We start from the raw sequence: 11,618 nt of genomic DNA, 5'->3' as shown, positions 1-11,618 counted from the left end.
CATTTTCAGCTTCCAGGAATTGTGTACAGATCCTTGCGACATGGGGCTGTGCATTATCATGCTGAAACATGAGGTGATGGCGGTGGATGAATGGCAAGACAATGGGCCTCAAGATCTCGTCACGGTATCTTTGTGCATTCAAATTGCCATCGATAAAATGCAATTGTGTTAGTTGTCCGTAGCTTATGCCTGCCCATACCATAAACCCACTGCCACCATGGAGCACTCTGTTCACAACGTTGATATCAGCAAACCACTCGCCCACACGATGCCATACACGGTCTGTGGTTGTGAGGCCGGTTGGACATAGTGCCAAATTCTCTAAAATGACGTTGAGGCGGCTAAAGGTAGAGAAATTAACATTCAGTTCTCTGGCAACAGCTCTGGTGGACATTTCTGCAGTCAGCATGCCAATTGCACACTCCCTCAAAACATCTGTAGCATTGTGTTGTGTGACAAAACTACACATTTTAGAGTGGCCTTTTATTGTCCCCAGCACAAGGTGCACCTGTATAATGATCATGCTGTTTAACCAGCTTCTTGATATGCCACATCTGTCAGGTGGATGGATTATCTTGGCAAAGTTGAAATGCTCACCAACAGGGATGTAAACAAATATGTGGCCAAAATAAGAGAAATAAGCTTTTTGTGTGTCTGGAAAATTTCTGGGATCTTATTTCAGCTCATTAAACATGGGACCAACACTTTACATGTTGCATTTATATTTTTCTTCAGTGTATTATTAGTTTATAATATCATCTGAGGAACCTGTGTAGATAAACGTTTTTATTAAAAATTAAAGTTCTCTAAACCTATTGATTTAAAGTGTTAGTTATAGTATATTCCCAGTACAATGTATTTTTTAAATGCAAAAATCTACACATACTGTAAGCAGACACACAGCACTTTGTTTAACTAAAGCATCTCTATCTGTCATATATTTTCCTCTAAGAACTGTGATAGACGTATAAGAAAGACCCACCATACTCTCCAACATGCCACTCAAAGCTGATTTCACTTGACTTCATTTAAATCCCAAGTACAAAATCCCAAGTACAAGACCAATGGAATAATTTATCCCACCACCACAACAGACTAAAATACAACAGACAACTGTAAACAGACAGAAGTACTTGGGGAAACCTGAACAAGAAATGGTAACATACTACAAAATCTACAACAAAACATTGTATACTATACAACTATACATATATATATAAAAAAAAATAAGAAAACAGATACACACTTGATGAAATGTACAATAAAAAAAAAGCATTCCTTACAATTGATGTGATGGTGCTATATGTTTTACATTGTCTTATAGGTAAATTATGTGGCAAAAAAAAAGTATTCTAAAATTGAAGAATTCACATGGATTTCAACAGGTAAAATATGTGCCTTAAGATTCCGGTATTCTAACCCACCCTCCCTCCCTCCCTGCATATACACCTTGCCCTTCAATCCCATTCTATATAAAGTACAGCACAGTATTACAAAAGTACTGTTTAAGCTTCAAATCTGTACATGTATAAAGGCAGCTGAGTCACCTTATTACAATACATCCTGAAGCGAGTCCAAAAACATGTTTGCGTATGCACAGCAGTGTTCTAGAATATTGGACCGTTAGCTTTCATACTTTTCGAATTCTCAGCGTGGCTCAAGCAATTTCTCGAATTGTCAACACATTCCAATTAATAGAGGACGTGTACGCGGAGCCGTGTTGGTTGGGAATTTTGGGCAGTGGTCTCAGAGACCCGTAGCTATGTCACAATGGGATGCTGGACTATCGCGTCTCTGGACTCTGAATTACGCTTAATCATCATTTTGGTTTAGAACCAATTCTCTTCCAAAGGCAGACAGACAGAGACTGTTTGTGGAGACAGACAGACAGTTAGTTTGTGGAGACAGACAGACAGTGGAGACAGACAGACAGTGGAGACAGGCAGACAGTTTGTGGAGACAAACCATCAGTTTACACCATTGGTGCCCAGGAAGTCAAACTTCTTTCTAGTAGACCACATAAAAGTTTTCAAAATGTACGCACTAAAAATAGATTTAGGCAATTCACAGCGTTACCATCGAGTCTGCTTAAAAATAATGAGGTCCACAGTTCTGAAGCACTGTATGCTTTGCTTACAGGTTAGCTCCTTTGTCGAATATTACTGCACAGCCAAAATATTAAAGAAACTGATTGACATAAAATTGGACCAACCCGCGGCACTATAGCTGCTACATTTGTTTTCCAAACTGTCGCTACCATAGCAACCGTCTGCAGTTAATATGTTTACATTTCCACACTTGCGAGACCTGTAACAGAATATTCTTTGTTATTCCAGTGGTAGCTGTTTTTTTACTATGTTTTGTTCTATGAAGTTGTGGTTATGTTTTTAATATGAGTGCTGGACCAAGCAGCAAGAAACCGAAAATCGACCACTTTCACAGTGAGTGGGAGGAAGATAATTTTTTCCCCACAACAAATTCTAAAGGTGTGTGTCTGATCTGACGTTCAAACGTAGCTCTTGCTAAGAAAGGAAATGTCGAGATGCATTTCAAAACTGTGAAATATGAGCTAAAAGTGAACTATGTGAGAGAAAAGTGAAAGAGTTGAAGTTTCAACTAGCTGCCCAACTATCAATCTTTACAAGGCCCAGCTCAAAATTAAAGACAGCCACGATTGCATCATTCCGGGTGAGTCACAAGAAACCATTCCAGGATGGAGAAATGGTAAAAGAGGCCTTTTTAGAGGTGATCACCTGGACACCTGCGTGAGGCTAGCAATCAGTAGCTACAACCCAGACTATGCTTGCTGACAGCATGCAGTGCAAATCATCCAATCAATAAGGTGAAATGTTATTGGCGGGGGGCGGGGGGGGGGTAGACCGTGTTAGGAAGAGGGTGGAAAAAGTAGATCCTATGTAACTAAAGTCTGGGCATCCCTGGTTTACACTGAGGAAAAGGCAGACAGACAGGCATGTTTCAGACAGACAGACAGACAGGCAGGTTTCAGACAGACAGGTTTCAGACAGACAGACAGGTTTCAGACAGACAGACAGGTTTCAGACAGAGAGACAGGCAGGTTTCAGATCACCACACTGGTACCACTACGAGAGCTCTTTTCCTGGAAGAGAAAGAAAGAGGGAGAGAGAGAGGGGAGGGGGAGAGAGGGGGAGGAGAGAGGGGGGAGGGGAGAGAGAGAGAGAGGGAGAGAGAGAGAGAGGGGGAGAGAGAGGGGAGGGGAGAGAGAGGGGGAGGGGAGAGAGAGAGGGAGGGGGGAGAGAGAGGGATGGATGGGGGAGAGAGAGAGGGATGGGGAGAGAGAGAGAGAGAGGGATGGGGGAGAGAGGGATGGGGGGAGAGAGAGAGAGGGATGGGGAGAGAGGTATGGGGGGGAGAGAGGGATGGGGGGAGAGAGAGGTATGGGGGGAGAGAGGGATGGGGGGGGGAGAGGGATGGGGGAGAGGGATGGGGGAGGAGGGATGGGGGGAGAGGGATGGGGGGGAGAGGGATGGGGGAGAGGGATGGGGGGAGGAGAGGGATGGGGGGAGGGAGAGGGATGGGGGAGAGGGATGGGGGAGAGGGATGGGGGGGGAGAGGGATGGGGGGAGGAGAGGGATGGGGGGAGAGAGGGATGGGGGAGAGAGGGATGGGGGGAGAGAGGGATGGGGGGGAGAGGGATGGGGGGAGAGAGAGGGATGGGGGGAGAGAGAGGTGGGGGGAGAGAGGGATGGGGGGGAGAGGGATGGGGGGGAGAGAGAGGGATGGGGGAGAGGGATGGGGAGGGGGAGAGAGAGAGAGGAGGGGGGAGAGAGAGAGGGATGGGGAGGGAGAGAGAGAGAGAGAGGGAGGGAGAGAGAGAGAGAGGGATGGGGAGGGAGAGAGAGAGAGGGATGGGGAGGGAGAGAGAGAGAGAGGGATGGGGAGGGAGAGAGAGAGAGGGAGAGGGAGGGGAGAGAGAGAGAGAGGGATGGGGAGGGAGAGAGAGGGATGGGGAGGGAGAGAGAGGGATGGGGAGGGAGAGAGAGGGATGGGGAGGGAGAGAGAGGGATGGGGAGGGAGAGAGAGGGATGGGGAGGGAGAGAGGGATGGGGAGGGAGAGAGAGGGATGGGGAGGGAGAGAGAGGGATGGGGAGGGAGAGAGAGGGATGGGGAGGGAGAGAGAGGGATAGGGAGGGAGAGAGAGGGATAGGGAGGGAGAGAGAAGGATAGGGAGAGAGAGAGAGAGGGATGGGGAGAGAGAGAGAGGAGAGGGTGAAGAAATCAGTTCAATAGTGTTTACATTTGTGTGGTCAAATGAGTGCATGTGAATGTCTGTGGATTTGTGTGTGTACTATCCTGTTTCTGCAGTATGTCTGTTACAGGACAGTACGATCCTGATCTGTATGTGTGAGTATACAATGTTATATGGGTGTGAGTCGTACATCAGCACTCGTGTTTGTTTCTTACTGAGTAGCGGTCGTAGTTCCTCCTGTTGCTGTTTTGGATCTCGATGGAGGAGTAGCTGGGGGGTTTCTCTGGCCACAGCTTCCCCTTGCCCCCCCTTCCTCCCCCCCTCCTGCTGTCTTCCTCATCCGAGCTCCAGGACCCTTGACGACGGGAAGGAGGTGAGTGGCTCCTGTCTCGCCTGGCGGGGGCTGACCGACGCAGTTCCTCCATCATGTCGTCACGACTACGGGACCGTGGCGCTGACCCAGACCCCCCGGTCCTCCTCCCGGCCGAGCCTTGCCCCTCCCTCCTCGGCCCTCCCCTTCGGTCGCCCCAGTCTGACTCATCACTGTAGCTACGCAGGATGCCCTGCCGCGGAGGGGAGGGGTCGTGTTTGTCACGCCGGTTGTCACTGTAACGCCCACCGCCGCCACCCCCAGTGCGGTTGGAGCTGCCGCTGGATTGGCTGGATATTCTGGGTGCGCCACTGGTCCCTCCTCCTCCCCCTCCATTCCCCCTGCGAGAGGAGAAACTGGGGACCCGCTGGACAATGGGGGGCAAGGTGATCACCCTCCTCTCCACCCCCCTCACCCCCATCTCATCCAGGGCAGACAGCATGCTGGGGGGGCCGGCCGTGAAGGGGACTCCCTGGGAGACTCCCTGGGGCTGGTACTGGTGGGGCAGGTGCTGATGATGAGGGGGAGGGGGCATCTGGCTGTGCACCCCCCTCACCTGGCTCTCCAGGAAGTCCAGCATCTGGTTGGTGCCGTGCACGCTCCCGCCGTGCACGCTGCCGTTACCGTGGTGGATACCGTATTGGTGTTGGGGGATAGGCTGCTGCTGGAGGGGCAGGGGCAGGGGCGAGGGGCCCATCGGGGCCATGGCAAAGTTGGGCTTGGTAGGGTACCCGTCGGAGAACGAGCCTGGAGACAAAGCGAATCACACAGCATTAGCACTGTTATAAGACTGACCTGAGACCAGTAGATCATTTCACAGCATGCATGGTCAAGGTTCTCCCCAGGATTCTTTAACAAGTGGTGCTTCTGAGTACGGCCGGGGGGAGGCCTGGAGGGGGGGGGTGCCCAGAGATTTTTGTGTTTCTATATTTACATAGTGGCGCAGCCAGTCCACAAGGTGGCGCAGCGCCTCTCTTACATTCTTTGGGGAGAACCTTGAGGGTAAAACATTATAACATTGACCGGAGTTCAGGAGATAGTTTCACAGCATGCAGGGTACAAAACTAACAACATTATAAGACTGACCTGAGTACATCACTGGGTTGCCCTGGGAGGTGTGGTTGCTGATGGGGGCGTAGATGGGCTGGCCGTGCATCCAGGGGGCCATTGACTTCTGGGCCTCTCGCATCATCCTGTGCTGCATCACCGCTGGGGAGAGAGGAGAGGTGTGAATAAGTGTGTGTATCACTGTGTGGGTGTGCGCTCACTCGTGTGAGTGTGGTACCTTTCTCAGGGCAGCAGCAGGTCTGTGGGCAGCAGGGACAGCGGACGTAGCAGCAGCATTTCTGGGGGCAGCACTGACAACAGCAGATACAGAACAGCATCATGAGCAGCAGAGCCCCGATGATGATGAACAGCACCGTCAGCCAATCTGGAACAGAGGTCAAGAGGTCATGTAGGACACATACAGTGCCTTCAGAAAGTATTCATACCCATTGACGTATTTCACATTTTGTTGTGTTACAGCCTGAATTCAAAATGGATTAAAAAAATAAAACAAAATCTCTCACCCATCTACACACAATACCCCATAATAACAAAGTGAAAACATGTTTTTAGAAATGTTAGCAAATTTATTGAAAATGAAATACAGAAATGTCATTTACATAAGTATTCACACCCGTGTGAATACATGTTAGAATCACCTTTGGCAGCGATTACAGCTGTGAGTCTTTCTGGGTAAATCTCTAAGAGCTTTGCACACCTGGATTGTACAATATTTGCAGATTATTCTTTTTTAAATTCTTCAAGCTCTGTCAAGTTGGTTGTTGATCATTGCTAGACAGCCATCGTCAAGTCTTGGCATAGATTTTCAAGCCGATTTAAGTCAAGACTGTAACTAGGCCACTCAGGAACATTCAATGTCGTCTTGGTAAGCAACTACAGTGTATATTTGGCTTTGTGCTTTAGGTTATTGTCCTGCTGAAAGGTGAATTTCTCCCAGTGTCTGTTGGAAAGCCGACTGAACCATGTTTTCCTCTAGGATTTTGCCTGTGCTTAGCTCTATTCCGTTTTGTTTTACTCTAAAAAACTCCCTAGTCCGATGACAAGCATACTCATAACATGATGCAGCCGCCACCATGCTTGAAAATATGAAGAGTGGTACTCAGTAATGTGCTGTTTGCCCCAAACATAAGGCTTTGTATTCAGGATATAAAGTTCATTTCTTTGCCAAATTCTTAGCAGTTTTCCTTTATTGCCTTATTGCAAACAGGATGCAAGTTTTGGAATATTTGTATTCTGTACAGGCTTCCTTCTTTTCACTCTGTCATTTAGGTTGTTGATCAATCATCAGTTCTCTCCTATCACAGCCATTAAACTCTATAACTATTTTAAAGTCACCATTGGCCTCATGGTGAAATCCCTGAGCGGTTTCCTTCCTCTCCGGCAACTGAGTTAGGAAGGTCACCTGTATCTTTGTATTGACTGGGTATATTGATACACCATCAAAAATGTAATTAATAACTTCACCATGCTCAACGGGATATTCAATGTCTGTTTGTTTTATTTTTACCCATCTACCAATAGGTGCCCTTCTTTGCGAGCCATTGGAAAACCTCCCTGGTCTTTGAGGTCGAATCGGTGTTGGAAATTCACTGCTCGACTGAGGGACCTTACAGATAATTGTATGTGTGGGGTACAGAGATGAGGTAGTCATTCAAAAATCATGTTAAACACTATTATTGCACAGAGTGAGTCCATGCAACTTATGTGACTTGTTAAGCAAATCTTTACTCCTGAACTTATTTAGGCTTGCCATAACAAAGGGGTTGAATACTTATTGACTTTCAGCTTTTCATTTTTTATTACAATGAACAAAAATATAAAGGTGCTGCTGAGGAGTATTTCTGTCTGTAATAAATCCCTTTTGTGGGGAAAAGCTCATTCTGATTGGCTGGGCCTGGCTCCCCAATGGGTGGGCCTATGCCCTCCCAGGCCCACCCATGGCTGCACCACTGCCCAGTCATATGAAATCCATAGATTAGGGCCTAATTAATTTATTTCAATTGACTGATTTCCTTATATGAACTCTAACTCCGTAAAATCTTTGAAATTGTTGCGTTTATATTTTTGTTCAGTATAATTTGTAAAAATGTCTAAAAACATAATTCCACTTTGGCCTACACATAATACCCCATAATGTCAATGACACAAAAATCTCAATTTAATCCATTTTAAATTCAGGCTGTAACACAACAAAATGTGGAAAAAGTCAACGGGTGTGAATACTTTCTGAAGGCACTGTACTTAGCAACAGAGGAGAGAGCAGTGGGCTGAATCCCAAACCGACCCCTTCCCCTCGCCACTCTCACTTCGATTTGTGTGTCGACGCGTGCCTCCGCTGCATGTCGTGCTGGAGATACTATCATTTTGTTTATACTGTACCTGTGCCATCCTTTCAGATCTACAGAAGTGCATAGTGGGTAGTGGAGTTTTTCTACTGTGTTACTCACATTGTTTTTAAAGATCCACACACAGCGCCACGTTTCTACACTAATATATGGTCACTCATATTCTTATGGAGACAAAATAGGCCATTACATGGTGTACTGTTTGTTGAATGCATGTTTTGCATAGAGAACCCCTGGAACATAGTTATGGAAGAATGAAACATGACCCACTATTGTGTAACACATTAGCTGCACAGTTGGTCCTCAAGCCTAAGGGCACTTTTTAATGATGCGCCACAGGCAGCCCACGGTTTTCCCAGGAAAGCAATGCTTTGGTGGAACATGCAAGTACATACATTTGGTTGCCCTACATGTACTATGTATGCCCTATGTATAAGTGAACATTTTGAGAGTTTTAACACATCCTGAAAAAGCAAAAAAAACATTTGCAGTCACTTACGGTAAACGATGAGTTTGACCTCGCGGTCTGAGTCTCCTGTAGTGTCTCCCTGTGCGTCGATGGAGCAGAAGTACACACCGTTATCCCACCACATCACCTCATTCATAACCAGGTCGGCCTCTGTGGAGGGCAGGTGCGCACACACACACAAGCACTTACTGTACATGTGCATGATAACACTTAATGCAACATTTACAAATCTGAGAATTGGGGTCTCTCTCACTATGTTGGGGTAACACTCACTGTTTTGGATGGATATCTTGCGCTCCCGATACTCAGAGCCCAGGGTGGCCTCATTGGTGCCCTTCTTCTGGATGACGGTGCGAACGGTGCGCTGGCGGTCTGGACAGTCATTGGCTGGGTCCTGGCCCAGCTGCAGAGCCGCCTGATAGGCTACAGCAGGAGGAGAATGGAAGCATTATGATGACATCACTATACACCAACAGCTCCATTATCATATTGGTGTCCCAATCTCAACAGCACCACTATGACATCATACAATCTTCAAAGCCTCATTATGGCATCACTATACAATTCTGACATCACAATCTCTGCTGCTCCATTATTACATCCCAATCGTCATATTCCCATTATGACAGCACAATCTCCAAAGCATGACATCACAATCGCCACAGCACCTTATGACATCACAAACTACACAGTTCCATTATTACATTACATTGCTCTATTACAATATGACATCACAATCTCCACAGCCCTGTTGCTACCTCACAAGCTCTGCAGTTCGATTTATGACATCACAATCGCCACAGCCCCATTATAAGAAGACTATGATAACGTATAGACAGAAGGAGGGCAACACTAGTGTCCATGCAGCCCTCACTCGTTTACCTGTCCTTTAACATCTCACCTGTGGAGTAGAATTCCAGCACGGGGTCCTTGCAGAAGGACTTGTAGCGCCAGGTGACCAGGACGTCCTGTGCGTTGGCGGAGGTGGAGTAGTCACAGCGTATGATGACCGAGGCAAAGAGAGCCGTACTCCTCTCTGTCTGAGGAACAATCACCTGGATGGAAAACACCTCTGAAAGACAGAGAGCGGTGAGATAGAATGAGAGGATAGTAAAAAATAAAAAGGATGTGTGAGCATTCAAATGTTTAATAAAAACTGTTTTTCAAACTTCTTAATTTGTATACATAAGTGCAAATTAGTACTCTGATACAATAATTTATAGCAAGGTTTAATGTAAGAAGCTAGAAAGTAAATTAATTGTCCAGAACACCCATCTGCTTGTAAACACCTTACGGTCACGTGACCATGACTTGTTGGCCTTGTCATGTTTACACCTGTCGATTATTAACTTATTCTAACATGCTTATTTTGGAAAGAATCAAGACAACGAACAATTCAGTTGTGTTTTGTAAGTAATAAAGCTCAATACATGTTAGAGGCGTATCTAAAAGCGCTTTTAGATTAAAAACCTTACCTGTTGGCAGGAAACCAAGCAGAAGCGCAAGCAAGATAAAATGTCCCATTTTGTTCTTCACCATTCCAACGCGGAAGCTTCTAAAAGACGACCAACCTTTAGTCAATCGATACAGAAATAAACAATTAATTTGATAAAACCATGCGACATTTGTCGAAGCAACCCTTCATCAGTGCACTTTCTTGATTTTATGTAAATAGGAGTCTTCAATTTCCTCGTTTTTGTGGTGAAACTACTCCCCTACAAGTGTCGAGGCAACTTTCCCAGGCAGAGTCCCTCCGCGCGTTTCCAATCCCATCCCCCAGCTTCAGGTGACATCACTGACCCCACATCGAGCCGTAACAGGTGCAATACAAACAAAAATATATTTATATGGAAGGTTCGTGCACGTGGAAACGAGTTTTTAATACATATAGGCCTAAATGTATCAAATAGTTCGGGGAAATAGAATTAGGACTTTGAAATTGATTATATTAACAAGATAAACCCTCTGGAAATGCCTTCATACATAGAGTACCTTGAGAAAATCAGATATCTTTAGCTATTGGCCTATCATAGTACAAGTAGTGATCTTTCTAATATCAACTCAAGATCAACACCAGACTGTTCCATATCACTTTTCTTTTCTTTGTACACACATCATTTACATTTTAGTCATTTACATCAGACTGTTAAACAGCCATCACTAGCACATTAGAGGCTGCTGCCTATAGACATAGACTAGAAATCACTGGCCACTTTAAGAAATGGAACACTAGCCCCTTTAATCATGTTTACATATCTTGCATTACTCATCTCATATGTATATACTGCATTCTATACTATTCTACTGTATCTTAGTCCATGCCGCTCTGACATCGCTCGTCCATATATGTATATATTCTTAATTCATTCCTTACTTAGATGTGTTTATTGGGTATATTTTGTGAAATTGTTGGATATTACTTGTTAGATATTACTGCACTGTCAGAGCTAGAAGCACAAGCATTTCACAACACCCGCAATAACATCTGCTAAGCACATGTATGTGACCAATACGATTTGATTTGATTTGATTATATCCAATGCAAAAATATAAACACAACATGCAACAATTTCGAAGATTTTACTGAGTTACAGATCATATCAGGAAATCAGTCAATTGAAATAAATAAATTAGGCCCTAATCTATGGATTTCACATGACTGGGCAGGGGTGGGCCTTGGAGGGCATAGGCCCACCCACTTGGGAGCCAGGCCCAGCCAATCAGAATGAGTTTTTCCCCACAAAAGGGCTTTATTACAGACAGAAACACTCCTCACCAATTGGGATATATCTACAGGCTGGAAGAAAAGGCCTAGGCCACAGTACTGTGAAGACTGGAGGGGAGTTACATTTTACATTTTTGTCATTTAGCAGACTTACAGGAGCAATTAGGGTCAAGTGCCTTGCTCAAGGGCACATCGACAGATTTTTCACCTAGTCGGCTCGGGGATTAGAACCAGCTGCCTTTCGGTTACTGGCACAACACTCTTAACCACTAAGCTACCTGCCACACCTGTTCACAGCAATGTCGTAGTCCATCCTTCACTGAAAGGAGGGTTGATTGTTGCTGGGGGGTTCAGGGACTGTTTGTGTGGTTCTATTCTAAGGCTCTATTCATACTGTTGGTGTGGTTCTATTC

General features: G+C 45.7%; 1 protein-coding gene across 1 annotated transcript; it reads right to left on the bottom strand.

Moving 5' to 3' along the window:
- Nucleotides 1–1,439: 1,439 nt before the first annotated feature.
- LOC121536570 (immunoglobulin-like domain-containing receptor 1) lies at nucleotides 1,440–10,229 on the bottom strand. Its single transcript, XM_041843952.2, has 8 exons — nucleotides 9,956–10,229; nucleotides 9,382–9,552; nucleotides 8,754–8,903; nucleotides 8,511–8,630; nucleotides 5,884–6,030; nucleotides 5,685–5,807; nucleotides 4,444–5,345; nucleotides 1,440–3,118 (listed from the first exon to the last, which is right to left on the bottom strand). Exons 1-8 carry the CDS (start codon nucleotides 10,017–10,019, stop codon nucleotides 3,080–3,082), a joined length of 1,716 nt encoding a protein of 571 aa, XP_041699886.2. The 5' UTR covers nucleotides 10,020–10,229; the 3' UTR covers nucleotides 1,440–3,079.
- Between the last annotated feature and the right edge of the window lie 1,389 nt (nucleotides 10,230–11,618).

The sequence above is a fragment of the Coregonus clupeaformis genome, chromosome 23 (genome assembly GCF_020615455.1).
Source record: "Coregonus clupeaformis isolate EN_2021a chromosome 23, ASM2061545v1, whole genome shotgun sequence".
In the NCBI taxonomy this organism is placed as follows: Eukaryota; Metazoa; Chordata; class Actinopteri; order Salmoniformes; family Salmonidae; genus Coregonus; species Coregonus clupeaformis.
The sequence above is the reverse complement of the archived record's forward strand: the minus strand, read 5'-3'. Positions and strand labels throughout refer to the sequence as shown.

Excerpts from the sequence above, each read along its gene's own strand:
- LOC121536570 (XM_041843952.2), bottom strand. The coding sequence starts at position 10,019 with ATGGTGAAGAACAAAATGGGACATTTTATCTTGCTTGCGCTTCTGCTT. Across the intron at positions 8,631-8,753 it reads CAAGATATCCATCCAAAACA|AGGCCGACCTGGTTATGAAT; the intron begins GTGAGTGTTACC and ends TGCCCTCCACAG. Across the intron at positions 6,031-8,510 it reads GGTCAAACTCATCGTTTACC|ATTGGCTGACGGTGCTGTTC; the intron begins GTAAGTGACTGC and ends CCTCTGTTCCAG.